Consider the following 21,313-nt stretch of genomic DNA (forward strand, 5'->3'; position numbering starts at 1 on the left):
ATAGGTCTAAAATTACAATTCAAACAAAAAAAAAATTAAAAATATGAGCATACTGAGAAATACTAATATTACAACTTAACAATTATAAAATTTTAATTTTGAAATAAAATCTAAACGGGACAAAACGAGTTGATTTCGTGTTAAGCGGGTTGACCCGTTAAATAAATCGTGTATTAACGGGTCAACCCGTTTTTACCCAAACCCATTAATATCAAATCCAAACCCGCTAATTTCGTGCCATAGTTGTGTTGGGTTCATAGGTCGTGTTACATATTAACACTCCTAATTATTAGCTTCCTTTATACTACATATATAAAGCGCAGGATCATGTCTGGTATGACGGGGATGTCAAGATCATTTCTTTTTGGTTAGTAGATGTATTTAACAAGGAAATCTTATACAAGAGAGTTTATATACTGATGTTGCTTAATGTAATATGTTAGATCTATTTTATAATAAAAATAGTTCTGCAATCTGATGGATCATATTAAACTACATTTCACATATTAAACTATATTTTTCATTTGATGGTATGCAAACTTTCTCGTGTAAGAATTTTGTGTAGACTAAATATTAATTCTCATTAAACAATACCAAAATTTAGAAGCCTGAAATAAATCTTTAGTTTTTGTGTGTTTTTGTTTCTTTAGAATATAACTTATTCTTGGTTTCATTCTGAATTAGCCTTTTGTTTTTCAAGGTTGTTTGCTTGTGTTCTTTTTTCCCAGAGTCTCTCTCTTTTTTCTTTTTTAACTTTATGTTGGATGCAAAATATCCTTTATGTTGTACACATTCGGTTCGCATTCTATCGTTTTATTTTTTGCTACATCCGTTAAAATATCCTACAAGTTGGTATTCAAAAGAACCACAAAAAATGGATCGAAGTCATACTCTTATCTTAAAGATCAAGTAAAGTAGTTTTGTTTCTTGTGTTGCTTGGTCATGTGTGGTTCCCTCCCGGCCACACAAGTTGGCAAAGAATCACATCTCTAGTGGTACCCAAATATTAGGGCGGCAATTTTGGATCGTAACTTAATTTGTATCCGTCTCTAACCACAATGATATATATATATATATATATATATATATATATATATATATATATATATTCCCCTACAATAAATTGCATTAATTTCTAATAATTACATGCACTTTTTTCTTTTGTTTTTGTTAAGCAAAATGTAAGATTAGCTTCCTAATTTTATCATCCATGATGATTCGATAAACGACGTTAAAGGTAGTGTATGACATTCCATATTATAAAAATAGAGTGACGAAATCTATATATTTATTTATCACGGATTAAGTATTTTAACTTAATAGTACTAGGAACGTCGGGTCTCCCGATGAAAAAAAGAATTTATTGAATGTATGATTTAAAATTTAGAGGGATCATGGAATCGATCTATTTATTTATTTACTGCAAACTATAGTTAATTTTGTCTATTCATTTACTCGATATCATACATATATATTAACAAATTTTTTCACCATATGTACTACGTTTGGATTAATTCCTTTTAAAAATGGGATGATCATCACTTGCATTAATTGTTAGAAAACTCAAATCCGACCGTTGGTCAGCACCGGCCACTCGATCTTGTCGACATGTTGGTGATCATGACAGTACGGTATCTTACGAGGAGTGGTGTACATTTTCTTGAGTCATGTTACGAGGAGTGTTGATAGAAGACAACGTTATCTTAGCTTAACCATTATTTGAGGTTGCCGGTCGGTCTCGAATAATCCATGCAAAGTCATGTGAAACTAATTAAATTATCATTGCTATTAACTGATCATGTACTATATATGTACTGATCAACATGGGTCGACTTGGGGTACTCTTTGAATATAAGCATGCATGGAGTGAATATATATATATATATATATATATATATATATATTTTTGAGACATGGATTGATGGATATTCCAACTCATTTCTATGGCCGGCTATGATATATTTTGGTGAGATTGGAGGGGTTCGATTTATCTCCATAGAGCGTATAAAAATCTTGCATTAATACGACTAGATCATCATCGCTACAAGTATCTCTTTCTCTCTAGCTAGATTAGGGGATGTACAGTCTGATCTGGTCGATTTTTTCGGTCTGGACCGATAATCTTACAGCTCTAAGCTAGATATATATATATATATAATATATATATATATATATATAGTCTCAATTAAATAGGGGATTTTAGTCCATAAAAGAAAACAAGATATTTTTTTATATGAATATTTTAAATTTATAAATTTGGACCTAACCATATTATATAAATAAATTAACTATTTTAAGTATTAATCAGCTAGGAATCTTTATTTGTTATCGCACGAACACCATGCATGCATATAGTACTAATTTCTTCGTTTTTGCCGATTAATACATGATAATTAATATATAATAATATTGTGATTGATAGCATCAACTTTAGCTAACGGAATTACAAGTACTGTCGCTATTTAAAAAATCCAAAAAGAAAGAGACGTAGATCAATGGGAGTGAACAAAACCATGTGGTTGATATCTGAATTATTAATAATGGCACAGCGTGCGCTTATATCATGCAAATGTCTCAATTTTATGGGAATTAATATGCTTTATATATACAAATTAGTGATCATAGAGTACTAACACATGACATGATTTGCATCATGTGCAACTTCTACATATCCAATTAAGTTCGTTGCTCCTTAATTAGGTCGGATTCTCCTACGTACGTACAAACTTTCACTACAAGAAAAAAGGGTTTTTCCGGGGATTTTTCTAGTGTTGCAAAATAGAACGCCGCATTAGACTAGTTTTTGCGGTGATTTTTTAATCGCCGCTTAATTCCGTTGAGAAAACCGATTCATCAAGTTACTTATCGAGTTGTAGCGAAAATAGTCTTTTTAGCAGCGATTTATTTCGCCGATAAAAGAAAAAACATGTTGCAACGCTCGATTTCGCCGTAATATAGTAAGTGGCGCCATTCCCCTAAAAATATTTTGTTTTTCCCCCCGATTTCTTTCCCCCGACACTTCTCTCTGTTCTTCCGCAATATTCCATCTCCATTTCCCTTTCCGAGAGATCAGCTGCTACTCCACCCACGTCCCCCCAACGATTTCATCTCCACTTTCGCCCAACCACCCAAAGTTTGCTCCTTTACCACATTTTCCTCCCGCGGAAGCTACGGTCGAGATAGTATCCCCGAAGCTGATTAGGAGCCGTGCGATTCGTCTCTTTGAATCTGTGGGATTTGGGTCAGCTGCTTCCAACTGAGGTTGGTCGAGATTCAATTGAGGGATAGCGTGGGTCCTTCTGTCACCACAGGTATGGCTGCAACTCAGTTGGAGTTTGGTAATGAATCGATTTGAAGCGCGGGTTTCTTTACAAAATTAGGAGTTTGGATTTTGCTAGACTAATTTCTATCTGTGCAGTTGTGAAATGTACCAGTAATTAGGGTTTCTTTTCACGAAATTTGCGTTCAATATCTGCATTTTGTGTTTCACAGAACTCATGTCCATGACTCGAACATTGAATGACCCAGTAAAAAATTGCTATTTTGCCAATACATCTTATACTAATTAGTCAAAACACATTATAGATAATCTCAACTTTATAGTCCTACTTGTTTTTGGAGTGTACCTGTTCTCATAACAGAATGTACAGAATGTTCTCATAATAGACTGAACATTAATGCATATTTCTGTGCTCTTCAAATTGGATTTGTGCTAGCTAGGGCCTTTTTTCTTTCATCCTCTTGGGCAAATTTTGTTGCCCAAATGTAGATAGAAAATGCCTCATTTACCCACAACAGACTTCATATACCAAAATGTGTGCTAGAAAAAACTCTTTTTACTAGTTTTAGTGCATGTAGTCCTAATGCTACTAATGATCAAGAATAGGGATGACTCTTATATTAAGATGTGATGAAATAAATTATCCAACATATATATATATATATATATAGATATAGATGAACCTTGTAGTGAGTATATGGAGTGCAAGAGACCTTATTAAGGAAGGTATAAGGTGGAGGGTTGGAGATGGAAAGAAGATAAAAATTTGGGGTGATAAATGGTTGAACTCCACTCTTTCACTCTCAATGCAACCACCAAACACAGTGCTCAGGGAAGATTCAAAAGTTGATGAACTGCTGTTTGAAGACAAAAAAGAATGGAATGAAGATTTGATTACTGCTGTGTTTCAAAAAGAGGTAGTAGAACAGATTCTAAGCATTCCACTTGATAGAATACAGGGCATCCTGGGGGCCTTCAAAGAAAGGGGTTTTTACTGTTAGGAGTGCATACTTCTTGCATCTTCAAATGAAAAATGGGTAAAAAGGGGAATACTCTATGGAGAATCAAGTGGACAGCAGGTGGAAGTGTATTTGGAACCTAGAAGTACCAAATATGGTCAAGTTTTTCCTATGGAAGGCAGCAAATGAGTTATTACCTACTAAGAGGAATTTGTTCCATAGAAAAATTGTTGAGAATCCTCTATGCCCTATCTGTTTCAGAGATGAAGAATCGGTTATACATGCACTTTGGAAATGCCCTGCAGCAAACGATGTATGGGCAAATGGCTTGAGTGGTATACACAAGTGGAAGAGGGAGGGTGTTGATCTGCTAACATTACGGGGAAAGATGATGAAAGTACTCGAGAAAGCTACGTTAGAAGAGCCAGCTGTTATCCTTAGGAAAGTCTGGCTGAGAAGAAACACCTTTGTTTTTTATAATAGACTCACATGCCCAAGAAGACTGTTATCCACTGCCATTGAGACACTGGAGGATTTCAAGAAAGAAAATGGAAGGGTTATTACTAAAGATCAACAGGCTATGGTGCTTGTTAATAAGTCTAAATGGGTTCGACCTGCAGCAGATTTTGTGAAGGTTAATTGGGATGCATCCTTGGACTTGAAGAATAGAAGAATGGGGATGGAGATAATCAGTAGAAATGAAGAGGGAGAGGCACTGCTTGGGGTGTGTGATAGTAGAATGAATGTATAGTCTCTGAAAGTTGCAGAAAGTATAGCTCTGTGGAAGGCAATGCAGATTTGTAATGATCTCAATATTCAGAAAGTCATCTTTGAAGGGGATGCGAAGACAGTCATCATGGCTGTGAAAAGCGATGAAGAAATTTTGTCTCTTGTTGGTCCTTTGATAGATGATATTAGAAATGTCTTTAAGCTTAGGAAGGACTGGTTTTTACAGTTTGATTATAGGGGAAAAAATTCTGTTGCACACAATTTGGCCAAGGCTGCTTTACACTTAGATCAGGAAAATGCATGTTTGGATAGAAGAAGTTCCAAACTTCATAGTCAATTAATAGTCTGGATTTTGACAGAAGATGTATACATGAAACACTTTTATAATATACTGAGGTTTCTTTTCAAAAAAAAGAACGTGCACACTTTCTGCTAAAAAAAAAAAGGATAACAAAAAATAAAAAAAAATAAAAAAAAATAGAAAAGGAACCTGCAGAAATGGGAAATTAAACAAAGTAATTTAGATTTTGTCTGATCTTACACTACAAGAAAAAAGGGTTTTTCCGGCGATTTTTCTAGTGTTGCAAAACAGAACGCCGCATTAGACTAGTTTTTGCGGCGATTTTTTAATCGCCGCTTAATTCCGTTGAGAAAACCGATTCATCAAGTTACTTATCGAGTTGCAGCGAAAATAGTCTTTTTAGCAGCGATTTATTTCGCCGGTAAAAGAAAAAACATGTTGCAACGCTCGATTTCGCCGTAATATAGTAAGTGGCGCCATTCCCCTAAAAATATTTTGTTTTTCCCCCGATTTCTTTCCCCCGACACTTCTCTCTGTTCTTCCGCAATACATTATCTTCTCGAGAGTTTGATAACTTGCTTACAATGACTTCTTTTTTGGAGAAAAATATCACCACAATAGATTTTATCTTCCATTTGGGTATATGTATCAATTATATAGTACTCCCTAAATATTAGCCAAGTCCATTCTGAAATATTAATTGAGCAATTAAGTGCACTTCCAATATGATCATGCTATTGGAGTATTTTTTTTCTTATTATTACTGTTTGTTTTTCATGTTAGCCCCATTGTTTATGCATGATCTCTTACATGCATGATGATTGTTAGTCCACAGCCCTCTCATTTCTTTCTGTAGAAAGCTCATAATTCAATATTTTCCCCCGAATTACATTCATATCGTTTCGAGTTAATTTATTTTCTGTTTTTCCCTCACTTATCGCAAATTGCTTTTGAGATTCATGATATACTAAGGGATAATATTGGGGATTATCTTGCAACATATATGGTGTGTGTATATATGGATTAAATGATCGAAATGCATGAAATATAATCACTATTGAATATATGGATTATGTTTTCACGTTAATATTCTACTCCATCTAACTTCACATGATGAGTACTTGTGTGATACACATGTGAGTGATTAATTAAAAAATTCACCAATTAAATATCTAAATGATGAGGAGATCATCCTCCTAATTAATTAGTACTAATGAAAAACAAATATTAAATTCATGAATTAATATATATATATATATTTGGTTCTACCCATATTCTGTTTAGATATTACTTAATAGACTGATTTTTGGTTCTTGACATCATGATCATGGACGAAAACCTTGTCAGTTTGGACTGGTATTTGTCCCATTTTCACTAACATATATATAGAGACAAAGAGCCACTAGATTCTGAACCATGTAACAGCCACCATCCGAACCACTATATACTTGGGACCCACGTACAACTAGCGTTACTGTGTCCAGCTGTCAGCATCGTAGATAAATACATCTTCAGTACTCCAAAGAGTTCTCTCTCCCCTCTCTCTTGGTACGTAGGGTGATCCAATTAATAATCATTTGGATGTGATTCCCTAACTTTGTCACCGACTTATAAGACCTTGGCCCCTCATGTTATTCATGAAATATTAATATATTGAATACATCTTCAAGCTTTTTTGTGTAGTTCATCTCATTCTATTTGATATGTCATCCTCAATTATTTTATTCTTCCCCTCCCATATCGTGCTTCAGATGGACAAAAGTTGGATGAATGACCCCGATAGGCTTGTATCACCTGCATACGCCGAAGGCGTTAAATATTTCCTCGCACAAGCACGAAACCATGCAAGTGGAAGGGATCGCATCCGGTGTCCATGTCGTGCATGCCTTAACAATCTATGGCTGCTTATATTTGAGGTGGAAACTCATTTGTTTATGAAATGGATCAACCCAAATTACACGCAGTGGATATTTCATCGGGAGGAGGATACAACATGGAACATGAGTGATGAAGATATTGATGATGATATCAACCAAGAAGACGATTACATAGATGACATGCAGGATATGTTGGATGACATCCGGGCAGGCACCTTCGATGATGCGCCCCAAGATAGCACTCCTGCGGCAAACAGGCCACGAGAGACGGTAGATTCATTATCTTTCCAGCAACTACTAGAGGATGCCCGACGTCCGTTATTTGATGGGTGTACAAAATTTTTAAAACTGTCATTCGTGGTCAAGTTGTTACACATCAAATCAATCAGTGGGTGGTCAATTAAGTCATTTGACATTCTACTTGATTTGTTGAGGTCTGCCTTTCCTGATGCCCTATTGCCACAATTATATGAGGAGTCAAGGTCGTTGGAGCGCGGTTTGGGCTTCAAATACCACAAAATCCATGCGTGCCCCAACGACTGCATCTTATTTTGGAAGGAAAATGCAGCTCTTAATGAATGCCCTGTATGTAAGGCTTCGAGGTGGATACCAAATACACACGGACAGCGCGCGGTACCTCAAAAAGTGTTGCGTCACTTTCCTTTGAAACCAAGATTGCAGCGTCTCTTCATGTCTGCAAAGATAGCAGGTGATATGCGATGGCACAAAGAGCAACAGACGAAAGAAGATAGTTGTATGAGACATCCGGCCGACTCTGAGTGCTGGAAGAAATTTGATGAAGATCATGACTGGTTCGCTTTAGATCCTCGCAATGTTAGGCTCGGTCTGGCAAGTGATGTCTTCACTCCATTCAACAACTTGGCTAAACCTCATAGCATTTGGCCAGTGATCCTTGTCCCCTATAACTTGCCGCCGTGGTCATGCATGAAAGACCAATTCTTCATAACATCTCTGATTATTCCTGGCCCAAGGTCACCAGGGAATGAGATTGATGTATACTTGCAGCCGTTGATCGATGAACTGCTTGAATTTTGGGTAGATGGGGTACCTACATATGATGCCTCAACTAAGGAGACGTTTATGTTGCATGCTGCCTTATTGTGGACAATCAACGATTTTCCTGCCTACGGGAATCTGTCTGGCTGGTCAACAAAGGGAAAATTGGCTTGTCCATCTTGCAATGCAGACACAGACTCTAATTGGTTGAAATATGGCCGAAAACATTGTTACATGGGACATCGTCGTTTCTTACCCCAGATCACATATGGAGAAGGAAGAAATGGTTGTTCAACAGTAGAGAAGATCATCGCATGCCACCAAGGGAATTTGGTCCTGAAGAGATTCAAAATTAATTGCAGATGATTGGGGATGTTCAGTTTGGCAAATCTCATAGGAAGAAAAAACGCACTGCTGAAGAGCTGAACTGGACAAAGTGTAGCATATTCTTCGTGTTACCTTATTGGTCAACACTTCGACTTCGGCATAATTTAGATGTTATGCATATTGAGAAGAATATTGCCGACAACATCTTATTCACTTTAATGAACAGTCCAGGGAAAAGTAAGGATAACATCAATTCAAGGCGTGACTTAGAGCTTTTGGGCTATAGAAAAGAATTACACTTGATATGGCATGGTGATCGTGTAACAATGCCACATGCACAGTACACATTAAACGTCGAGCAAAGGAATAAATTTTGTGAGTGGTTGTCTGATATCAAATTTTCAGATGGGTTCGCTTCCAATATCTCGAACTGTGTATCTCGACGTGACTGCAAAATCTCAGGGTTGAAAAGCCATGACTGTCACGTTTTCCTCCAAAGACTACTCCCTATTGCTGCTGGGGGGTATTTAAGAAGTGACATTGGCTTGGCTTTGACTGAACTTGGTACTTTCTTCAAAGAGTTGTGCGCTCGAACACTCGATGTCAACCGCCTGGCCCAACTCCAAACTGATGTTGTCACCATTCTATGCAAACTGGAGATGATATTCCTTCCTTCCTTTTTCGATGTTATGGTCCACCTAGCTGTCCATTTACCCCGTGAGGCCAGACTTGGGGGTCCAGTACAATATAGGTGGATGTACCCATTTGAGAGGTATCTCGGCAAATTCAAGCGGTATGTTAAGAATAAAGCCCGCCCAGAAGGTTCAATAGCCGAGGCTTACATTCACACCGAATGCTTGACATTCTGCTCCATGTATCTCAAAGATATTGAGACGAGGTTTAGTCGACCGGACCGCAACATTGATGCTGACGAAGAGGAAACGTTAGATGGGTTCAAAATTTTCAACCAGAAAGTTCGTCCCTTGGGTATGCCTTCGAACGTGCAATTAGAGGATAAACTATTTAGGGCAGCCATCTGGTACGTGCTCAATAATTGTGCGGAGATTGGACCTTATATAGAGTAAGCATTAACGAGTCTACTTAAAAATCATCTTTCATTCTATACAATTTGGGATGAACCCAATACCATCTAACTTCAATATGTTGCTTCGCCTCGATGCACCAAATGCAGGGAACACTACGAGAAATGTAAGGTTCAACACCCAGATTGCATCGAGCGCATGCACCAAACTGAGTTCCCAACTTGGTTTAAGCAACGTGTAAGTTCTTATCCATTCCTATCTAAGATGTGCTGCTATAGCTTTCATTTTATATGATTTGGATCTAATCGAAAATAAACGTTATGAAATTTGCTTTTTTAAATATATAGATCCAGGAACATCATACCTCGTATACACTTGATGTGTCCGCTGATCTGTACGCGTTAGCTTGCGGGCCTGACCGTTGGGTTGCAACATATGCTGCTTGCATAATACATGGAAAAAGGTTTCATACGAAACAGCGTGAACTTCGCCGTCGTACACAAAATTCTGGAGTGGTGGTAACTGGTGATGAGGCCACAAATAATTTGGACTTCTATGGAGTTATTAATAATATTGTAGAGTTACGCTACATGGAGTGGCGTCGGGTGTACCTGTTTGAATGCGATTGGTTTGATGTTGGTGATCGAAAACGAGGGGTGCGGGTGGATGACCATATGATTAGTGTCAACATGAACAGGACTTGGTATAAGGATGAACCATTCGTGTTGGCGAGTCAGGCTGATCAATGTTTCTACATAAGAGATTTAAGGGCGAAAGGGAATTGGGGTGTTGTGCAGAACTATGCAAATAGGAATGTATACAACATTCCGCCATGGCCGAGAGTTCTTGAAGTACTTGATGGAGAATCAAGTACTCCTGATGCCGATCAAGAAGATGAGCCATCATATTATTATGAACCAGTTCAGTGTGATAACACAGATCAAGTGGCAACTCAACTGAATAGGCCTGATATACTACCTAGCCATGTAGATGCACGAGAAATCATGGATCCGGTTGGTCAATGCATAGATTCAACAGGCTTTATTAATGATGACATGATCACTTCTGAGTCTGGAAATGCGGCCAGTGAGGGGGAATATTCAGATGAAGAGGACCTATCAACAAATGAGGGGAACATTCAGATGAGGATGGGCACACAACATCTGATGAGTCTGGCGACCTATAAATATAACCCAGGAACTTCGTTCATTTAAGGTTGAGATATTAGAATTCTTGTTCGAAATTTCCATGGGTATATAGACATCTGACAATATGAGATTGACTTTGAAATTGGTATGTGTATATAGATAGTTCAATATGTGTTTGGGTGAAATATATGTTTTGATTTATTTTCTTACTACCATGAAGAAAATCATTTTACCTGGCTCGAACTACTTATTATGCAAACTCATATTTTCTTATTATGCAAGTAGCAAACAATCTTGAGAGTAGTATTCAAGTTTTACAACATCTATACCTAAATTAAATAGTATCTAACATGTGATTTAATTTGCTTCAAGTTACGTTCAATATTGGGAGGCTGTGTGAACTGGGATGCACTATGCCGTATCAAGGTATATATACGGCCGACTCTCAGTTATTCGTTTATCTATTTAAAGTCTCATAGTGTAAGGGTTAGTCTACCTAAAAGTAACTGAAAATGGTAGATAAATTTGCTTGTTTACGAACCTGTCTGTGCATATTGAGATTATTTTGTATCAATTAGGGCATCAATTTTATCCCACTATGTTATTAACTTGTACTCGTGCAGGTAATCAGCCGGGACCTAGTTCAAGAGGTGGAGGCAGACTTCGAGGTCTTCGAGGTGGAAGGCGTTATATCCCATACTCAGGTCGTCACTGTCGACCACGCGGTGCGAAATTATCTTCATATCATAGCACGGAGGAGTGTAATCAATCCTCCTCGGATGACTCAACACAGGCCCCAAGTCCCCCACCATGCGTTATGCCAACTCACGCGGTACAATATATTCAAGAACCCCAACCAAATACTGCTGGGGAACAATCACCTACTGGAGAACAAACTGGTGCACATTTTTCCAATACTTTAATTTTGAAAGCATTTGGATGTTTGTATGTGTTATTAAGTCTGAATATTCCACATTACACTTTAAAATACTAATATATTGCACCTTAAAATACAGCTGCAGATGCCCCAATGGAGACCGAAGGAACACAAGAATAGAGGAGACGAACTCGTGGGCCATCTAGATGCATTTTCTTTGACAAGCTAAGGAAGAACGGGAAAGTGCAGTTAAAGATAAACGATGGTGAGACAGCCCCATGTTGTGAACACGCTTCTATGTTCACAACACGAGTATCGTGGATTGTGAAACAATACTGTGACATGAGTTACAAGGGTTGGTCGGATGTCCCACCAGCGATTAAAGAGGAGCTCATTGACCGTGTTCGGGTAAGTAAAAAATTTAATTGTCCTTATTTGGGGTGTTGTTTATGTAGTATAATCATCGCCTAAATAACCAGATGACACATTGATTGTTTGCATGCTGCCTTATGTAGAGTGACTTTGTGTTGGACTGGAATCGCGAAAACCACCGATTGACGGTGACAAAGGCCTTACGTAAGCGCTTCAACTCCTTCCACCATGACTTGCACAAGATTTATGAATCCTATGGAAGCCACGCAGAAGCATTGGCTAATGGAACTAGTCTGGTGGACCCATTGTATGGGTGAAGTTGTGTGAAAGGTGGGGCAACGATGCCTTCAAGGTACAGATAGTCTTTCTTACATACAACCATATAATATGTATATATTTAATATGTCTAAATATTGTGGTGGAAAATCTGTTTGTCTATTATAAGTAATTGTTCCCTATTGTGTATGACAGAAAATTTCAGCTCAAAATCGGGAGAACCGAAACAAGCAGGCCATTAATCACACATCAGGACGTAAATCATTCGTCCGATTACTTGAGCAAAAGGTATGTCTAAGGGAAAACAGTCTTTTCATTTCAATAGAATAGTGAAAATGCACTTTACTTGGAGATTTTAGTGACAATATTACTTTACTATCACTAAAGGTGGTTACTCATAACTTTTGTTGTTCAAATGTCAAATGGTTCATACACATGACAGCACAATGAGAATGAGAATTTGGTCGACTTCTACAAAGAGACACGTTGGTCGAAGAAAAAGAATGCATTTGTCACAGATGCTACAGAAAGTACTTATGTGAGTAGTGCAGAAACAGCCGTTGGGATCTATGTTTCTTTCTATACGGTAGTAAAATCATTAATATAGCACTAGCTGATTATTTGTTAATAATCGTTGCTTTCTCAATGTGCAGAAGGAGATGCAAGGTAGGTTGGATGGCCTAGGACCAGAGCAACGTAGTGATGAGGCAGCATCGACTGTCTTTAGGGAGGTTCTTGGCCATCGACCTGGATATGCACGGGGACTTGGGGAAATGGTCATCCCCGAGTCAAGTAGACAACGTGACAAAGTTCAAATGCAACAATACATGTCTGAGGCTGAAAAGCACAAGAAAGATGCTGAACAATATAAGAAGGATGCTGAGCAATATAAGAAGGATGCTGAAGCTTACAAGAGTCAGCTGGATGAAATGAGGACAGAGATGCAGGAGCTGAGGGAGCATCAGATAGAAAATGACAAAGTGATGCAGTCTTTCTTTAGGGCTTTCCCATCGTTCACTGAGTCAGTTCGACAGACTCAGTGTAACGATTCCCCCGGCCCATAAGGGGCTTCTCATAAAAGGGCACATTTTTTGGGTGGTTTTTTGTGACACCGGGGAGGCATGAGGAGTCAAGGGTGTCGACGTGTTTTCCATTTGGGTGGTTTTTATACTTACTCTATACGACACTGGGCTATATGATATAAATATATATATAGTATTATATATATTTATATAAATCTTGGATCTATGTCTACACCGGGGATCTCTTGGATCTCTCATGGTCTGCAAATGAGGTTAGTATCATTTGGAGTTATCCACCATAAAATGTACTTGTACAAGTGAAGTGTTAAATATATTTCTAGCAACTTTGTTTCCCAAACCGATGAATAATTCATTGATGGTTTTATACATAAGTGGTTTTTTTTTTTTTTTTTGTAAGATGTGATACACAGAAGGCTGACATTCTGAGAAGCTTCCTTGAGATGAAGGATCTTGGAATTACTTGTGTTGGAAGAGAAGCTTAAGGCTAGAGAGAGAGTAAGTTCCGACACCTTTTCCCTGCTCTGTAAAAGTTTACTTACAACTTGTGTTTTATTTTTTTCCCGTGTAAAATGACATTGATCCTCTACAGTTAATCATTTGGTTCTTAACTAGCTTTGTCGCTTTGGAAATTCTAGTAAATATGACTACTTTTGCACTGAACTCTCTCTCTCTCTCTCTCTCTCTCTCATTGAGCTGACCATTTGTGTAATAACATAATGGAATCTGTACAGCTTATTAAAAGGCTTTGAGGGTTGGACCGTATTGTGGTGTATTGATGCTATGGTTTGGGTGTATAGAGAATTATTGGATTATAATAAAATTGATTGGAATAGCAATCATGGTAATCTATAATTTTATGTACAATTTGTTATGGTTTGCTAAGTAGGAGTGTTACTGTGACGGCTATTGTAAGGCGTTGCAATTTCCCTTTAATATTTCTCACATTAATGCATATTCTACTATTTTTCATTTTTAAGAGGAAGGGGGTGCCATTGGGCCTCTTCCTTGACAAATTATCATCTAGTTTCTCATTAAACTTCAGTTGTCATGTGTAGCAGTGGCTTTCCTTGTTATGTCAAAAGCTTCAAAGGGGATGGTTGCTAGAGCTGAACACCATGCAGGTATTAATATGTATTTTGGTTTCTATACACAACAAGTAATGGAGCTTTTATCGTCTGATGATGATTTTCTCCCTTCTGCTTCCCAAACATCCAACTATTTTGGAAGAAAATGTGAGGAGGTCGTAGGGAATGGATCAGTTGAGCCTATGAAGTATACTACCGCTCTTTATTTAGCAACAGCAACGGAGCTGGACTTTTAATTTAATTAGAAAGATTGGAGGCATTGCTGCAGCAGGGCACGATTGTTCTTTCAGATGGAATTTGATGAGGTATGTTGGGTTCTACTTCCTTTCTTGTAGTGATATATTATTGTGTTCTGCATGCTTAGCATCGGATGCAGAAAGTTGGGCTGGAAAACTACTGCAAATGTTGAATCGACGTGATGAATTTAGCTTTTGTTGATTGATATTTGATTTTAGTTTTTTCAGTCAATTTTAAGATTTTTGTTGTAATGCTCAGTTCTAAAAGTTTCCTTCGGCTTTATCTATCATATAATAAAGAGCGCTAGTATTAGCTAGATTTTCCATAGATTTTCTGGTTTAAGTTGTTTTTCTTTCCAGGTCTATTGACCTTGTTATGGTACATATGTGAGTGTTGAGTTGCACAATTTTAAAGTAAAAGGGTTGATACATGATCAGCTCCCTTCTATATACTTGAACTTTTAGGCTTAAGTAGGTGTCTGCACATGTATCTTTTCCTTCACATGTTTTGAGGTGTCAAACATGTTTGAGGTGTCAAATATAAGTCTGGAGTGGATAGTGGATGCTCCACTCATTTTGTCGAACATATTGATAAAAGCTATCTTCTACCTGCTTCTCGAGCAGGTCTTATCCAACATCATACTACTTATTTTGGAAAATTGATAGGCGTAATGCTCATGATTTTTATATATTCTTACCATTTGTACAGATGGACAATAGAGGAACTGCTCGACGTGGGCTTAATGAATGCTCTTTAAAATACAAGGCTGGCCAGATTGATGCTGATGATCAGCTGACTGGAGCTGCACCCCACATTTAAACGAGGGCTTGCTAAAGTTGGCCATATTGGGTTGTATGGGTGGAGTTATGGTGGATATCTTTCAGCTATGACCTTGGCCAGGTTTCCTAATGTCTTCTGTTGTGCTGTGTCTGGTGCCCATGTAACGGCCTGATTGATCAAGTGTAATTCTTCCTGCAACCAATGATTTGGTACTAATCCTTTGGATGATTGTGATGCTTATTTATTATTAAGGATAAAAGCTCAGTTTGTATATGAGAATACATTAATACACCACTCCATTGTAATACATATGAGTTTGGATTTTGTTGATGGGCTTGGATGGAACTTTATGTATTTATTTTGCATGTTATATTGATTAGCAACTTGAATGAATGAGTTTGGATTATGAATGGTGCATTTAGGAACAACTAAAAACCAGGCTTAGAAAGAAAATGAAGCCCAGGAAATTTAAAATCGGAATGCAGGTTTAGCGGCGAATTTTTACTCGCCGCTATAAACTGACACTTAAATCTCCTAACGCAGCGATGTACAAATCGCTACTAAATATCAATACCGGCGACTAAATATTCGCCGCAAATAAATTTATATACCAGAATTAATTTGCCAGCGATCTTGGAAACTCGCTGCCTCTAAATATATGGTGGCGATATATTAAATCGTCGCCATATATTACCGATTTGAAAACCAATTCGCAGCGAGTGAAAATTCGCCGTATAATAGTATATAGCAGCGAATATTATATCGCTGCGAAATAGTCAGAATAATATTGTAAATATAAAAAATCGCCGCTTATTCCCTAAACCAGCTATAATTAATCGTTGCTATATGGTAATATACGGCGATTTTCTCATTGCGGCGATTTTGTGGAGTGGCTGGCAAATATATTTGGCAGCGAGAAAATCATTTTTAGTAGCGAATAGTAAACGCTGCTAATAATCTATCGCAGCGTTTAATGACAGAATCCTATATTGAATACGCGGCGATTAATTTGTAATTAGCAGCGAAAAAAAATTCACCGGGAGATTAATATATGGCAGCGAGTTTTGGTTTCCGTTGCAGTTGATCTAAAGTGGGGCGTTAATACTGGCGACTTGCCAGCGATTTAAAAATAGCTGGGATATGTTTATGCCAGCGATTTGTTGTGTATAGCCAGCGATACATAATCGCTGGCAAAATTGTTGAACCTTGTAGTGTTTTTCAGTGGGACATTCATGTGTCGATCTGTCCCCCTAAGTGATCGATCTCAATATGAATGCCATGTTATAAACTGTAAATCTTCCAAATCTATATATACAATATTGATGATCATGTATATATGATATAAATTTGGAATTTGAGTACATAAAACCCCACATTAATTGACTATCCAAAGGCATCAACGAGCAAGCTGCATGTATCTAACATATTATTCAATTTCTTCCTTTTATCGAGTAGTTGGTCCTATCCCATTCGGGATTGAAAGATCATAGTCGCCAACCTATTAACTATTATTTGTCACGTCCAACGAAATCTCGGCAACATCTCCCTATAGTTCTCCAATATGCTCATTTGGTCGTGTGTACCGACGAGTAATACGTCGAGGCACCATCACCGAAACTGCATATCCAGAGAACAAGAAGAAATAACTCTACCAAAATCATAATGTTGGACGCTAACAGATACAGTTGGATAGTTTGCAAGATTGATCTTACAATCTCAAACTGTTCACTCTGAACAATTCAAGAGTTATCAATCAACCGTTCATCCGGATTGATAACTCTCGAACGAATTTAAGGTTTATTTCGATGAAATATACATAAAGAGATCCCACAGACGGCATCACTGTTGACGACGTGTTTCGCGGCATGGACAACTCCACAATGTTGAGTTCCGGACCTGGTTCCTGTTGAGATAGAGAATGAGGGGCTGTTATACCTCCGGTGCTTAAGTTAGTGATTGGGAAGGAGAGAGAGAGAAATATTCAGTCAAAGAGAATGAGAGTTAGAGGATTCAAGAGTGTGAACCCCTCCCCTGGTTGAGGGAGGGGTGTTTATACCTGGCCGGAGCGATTCCCAAGGTGAAGGTAGTCGGTGTGTAGCTTTGCACTGGGGTTAGGTGTCCCTACCAACTCCCTGTTGTGCTGCAGGCTTGCCAGACCTAGTAGTCAACCATTACTGATGCCCCAGGGGGCACGTCGTGGCGTGCCGAGCCCTGGGACACATTAAATGCAGCGTGACCAACTGTCATGGCGTGCCTGCCCCAGTATGGTGTGGTTCTGGTTAGGTACGTCCATCTTTTTACATTGTCCATATGCAGGGTTTAGGGACAATGAATGTCCCTAAATGTCTGCCTAAAGTGGTGTCAGATTGTCCTACCTTTCGTCCTCTTGTCAATGTGTCATGCCCAATTGCTCCTCTTCCTAGGCCTCCTGGGCCGACTCGGCTCAGCCCAAGCCTTCACCTCGGGCCCTGTGCGCTGAACCTACTCCCTGAGTTCGGCCCTGGGGATTACTCCCCTAGCTCACAGGAATATATCAACAAATATTTACATCAACAATTAAAGATCAAATTAATAAAAATGATCGACAATACTTAACGTGTGGTAGAAATTTGTTATTTTATTATGATACAATAAATGATAATTTATCCAAGAAAATGATGATGATGATAGCTACAAAAAAATATCAAAAAGTTCACATTAAATTAGTTGTAACTTGTGAGTACGTCCGTATGGATAAAGTGATGATCCTATTATCAAGACTTTTTATCTCTTCCAAAAGCTTATACTCCCATCAACATCGCAATGACAATTGATGCTGTATATGGCCGTGTAAAGTACTCATATGGATAACATTTATGACTTTATATAGCTTTTCCATAAGCATCGATCGACCTCTCCACCATTAATTTTCCTTTTTTTTTTTTCTCTCTACGTGTGATCGTTCAATTTTCCATATATATGACCGTTCTTTTTATTTATTTATTTATTTTTTAAGATTTGCGTCACCCCACTTCAGCAATTTTGATAGCAAAAACAATATTCTTTGTGAAAAAGGCTAGGCCTTGAAAACCTCTTGTTTCTTAAGCTTTTTTCGGGAGGGTTAGTACTTGTTTTTCAAGGCAAAATTAAGGGTTTGTATTATATAATTAATGATGAAAAGAGGGTCTGATCACATTAAGGACGTTTGGCATAACGAGAGAGATAAAATATATATGGGAAGAATAGGAGGATATGTATAATACATATATGTGTGTATATGACAGAAGATAAGAAAAGAAGGTCAAAGGAAAGGAAAAGGTAAAGTAGTACATGAGGTGGAAGAGCAAACAAACATGCATGCAGGAGAAGGAAAAGCTAGCAAAATGGCTGGAATGGCTAGCTAGCTTTATAGTTTATATTCTAACTTATCAAGCTGATATGGTTAACTTGTTGAAAGTATATATATATATATATATATATATATATATATATATATATATATATGTGTGTGTGTGTGTGTGTGTGTGTGTGTGTGTACCTTCTTAATTTGTGCTTTTGTTCTTAATATTCAAAAGCCTAGCCCTTTTGATTATCGCATTAACAAAACTGCATGTCTAATTCTTTGTTTTCAAGCACAAGATTTTGATCATGCGCATGATGATCACATCATTTATGTGCATGTAGATCAATACATGATACAATCTAGTACATATATATAAACAAACTCCACAAACTATAAAGAGTAGTATTATTGTCTCGATATGGGTTTTGCAAATCATGACTTAAAAAAACATGCATGCATGACACATGCATCAAAGTATAGGGGGAGCTAGAGAAGGGCGTGGGAAAATAGAACTCCGAAGGTGAACGAAGGAGTTTCGGCAGTGAGACCTTCAAGTGGCATTCCGTCCGTTGCAAACAGGAGTGACCGTCAGCATAAACAGGAGATGGAAGTGTTGGGAATGTATTTGGTGAAGTGGGTTTTCATATTTCTTGGGTTTCGTCGAAGTGGAGAAGAACAGGCCGTGGGAGGAAAATACTTAGGGGGAAATTTATCTATTTTCGTGTTTTGGCGCCCTAGAATCAATTTCGACGTAAATTACAGCGTCGTAACAAGTTAAAACCTTTTCCGACACACACATTCGCTACTAAAATCAAAACAATCGCTGCAAAAAATATTTGAACTGAAGTCCTGGATAGAAACACTAGTTTGGTGTTAAAAACGTGCGGCGAGTTAAAAATTACTGTAAATAATATCCATTTGTAATGATTGTTTTTACAGCGATTTATAAATTATCCGTAAAGGACTTTTTTCTTGTAATGTTTGCTAAAAAAACACCACCACCTACGTACGTACGTATTATATATACCAGATGATCGAGAGAGATCAGAATCAAAGCTTTGCTAGCAGCTTAATTGCTGAAGTGCGGTACTTCTACTAGCTATGATAAGGTTACTTGCGATGAGTTGGAAATCCACCGCTGTGGACGTACAGAGTGAGGATCTAGATAATGACCTGATGATAGATAGTCAGGATTTTGCCCTAGCCGTCGATGACATGAGTAAGGTATCTAGCTGGTGTCTACGTACGTAGCTGGGGATCAAGAAAAAGGCACTTTGGCCGGCCTATATTACATGATTCTCAAAAAAGAAATGGTCATCAGTAAAGTAGAATATTGGCTAAGAACGAATTCATCATCATCATCAGGTAAAGCAAGCTAGCTACCAGCTAGCTGACACCCAGCAGTAGTACTTGGGAAACTTTGTTGACTACATTAATTGATCATGAAAACTTCCATTAATTAAATTCATCTATTGTTAATCCACGTAAAGCACTTATTAATATAACAGCTCTTTCTTAGTAAAGTAGTCTCCAGTACCGTATGGATCTATGCTCTGAAAAATCAGAATTTTTCATTCTCAAGAAATGTGTACACGTAGAATCCAATATCCATGATTCACCATCAGCTTCTTATAATATACAAGAGCTGAGATATTACAAAATTAAACTGATCTGCTTGCTCAATATCTAATATAATCCTTTTGGAATCCTCTTGTCTAGCAAAACCAGCCGGACCCATCGAGATATTCGAATTCAATGGTGGGATTGCATGTGTCGAAGAAATTGGTTGGACAAATTACTTTGGATATATACTCTTGTACGTAAAAATGGAGAAAAAACTTGTCTATTAGCAACTATATATTTCAAAGGAAGTGTTGAGTTTGTAAAAAATTTCATAAAAGTAAAAAGTTGTTTTGCCGTCTCAAGGTTACTGCTTTAGGTGAGTGCTTGGAATTTTTTTTTAATTTTTATTTAGTGATTATAGAAGTGATTTTAAGTGTAGTGATATATTTTTTTATTTTTTAAAAATATTAAAAAAATATGAATAAAAAAAAATTTGCAAAATACAGTATTATCAGTAACAATAAGCGATGCTACTCATTCATAAAAAGTAAGGTTTTATGAATTGACGTTACTATATATCTACATCATGTTATAACTTTCGACGCTCAAGGCCACCCAACCCGATTGATGTACTTGTTTTACTTCTAGTACTGGATGGTCCTGCGCGCCTTAGCCTGATCATCAGCAATATGAGTACAGCATGCATATATATATATATATATATATATATATATATATATATGTATGTATGATAATCATGATTATCTTATCCACAAAATATATGGCCAGGATTACTACATGATATATATATGATGGCTGCAGTCATCATTGAAACAGGCATTTCATCTTCTAGTACGGTATACATATGTGTTAGACGATTTGTAGTCACAAATGGAGAATCTGCATATTTGAAGGATACTTGCAGCATGCATGTTGATGATGTGAAATCCGACACATACAGCATGAACTGGGGACTAATTAATTAGATTAAGATCATCATGTGAAAGCATAATATAGACCAATTAATATCACTTGTATGTATGTCATGTTTGCATATATGGTTCAAAGCTTTGTGTT

General features: G+C 37.4%; 2 protein-coding genes across 2 annotated transcripts; both read left to right on the top strand.

Annotated features, from left to right (window-relative positions):
* Positions 1-4,393: 4,393 nt before the first annotated feature.
* LOC121262109 lies at positions 4,394-4,990 on the top strand. The gene has a single exon (XM_041164526.1). The coding sequence runs from the start codon at positions 4,394-4,396 to the stop codon at positions 4,988-4,990; it is 597 nt and encodes a 198-aa protein (XP_041020460.1).
* Positions 4,991-7,020: 2,030 nt separating this feature from the next.
* LOC121262110 lies at positions 7,021-8,529 on the top strand. Its single transcript, XM_041164527.1, has one exon. It carries the CDS (start codon positions 7,021-7,023, stop codon positions 8,527-8,529), a length of 1,509 nt encoding a protein of 502 aa, XP_041020461.1.
* The last annotated feature ends 12,784 nt before the right edge of the window (positions 8,530-21,313 follow it).

Source organism: Juglans microcarpa x Juglans regia, chromosome 4S (assembly GCF_004785595.1).
Source record: "Juglans microcarpa x Juglans regia isolate MS1-56 chromosome 4S, Jm3101_v1.0, whole genome shotgun sequence".
Taxonomy (NCBI): Eukaryota; Viridiplantae; Streptophyta; class Magnoliopsida; order Fagales; family Juglandaceae; genus Juglans; species Juglans microcarpa x Juglans regia.

Excerpts from the sequence above, each read along its gene's own strand:
- LOC121262110 (XM_041164527.1), top strand. The coding sequence starts at position 7,021 with ATGGACAAAAGTTGGATGAATGACCCCGATAGGCTTGTATCACCTGCA.
- LOC121262109 (XM_041164526.1), top strand. The coding sequence starts at position 4,394 with ATGGTCAAGTTTTTCCTATGGAAGGCAGCAAATGAGTTATTACCTACT.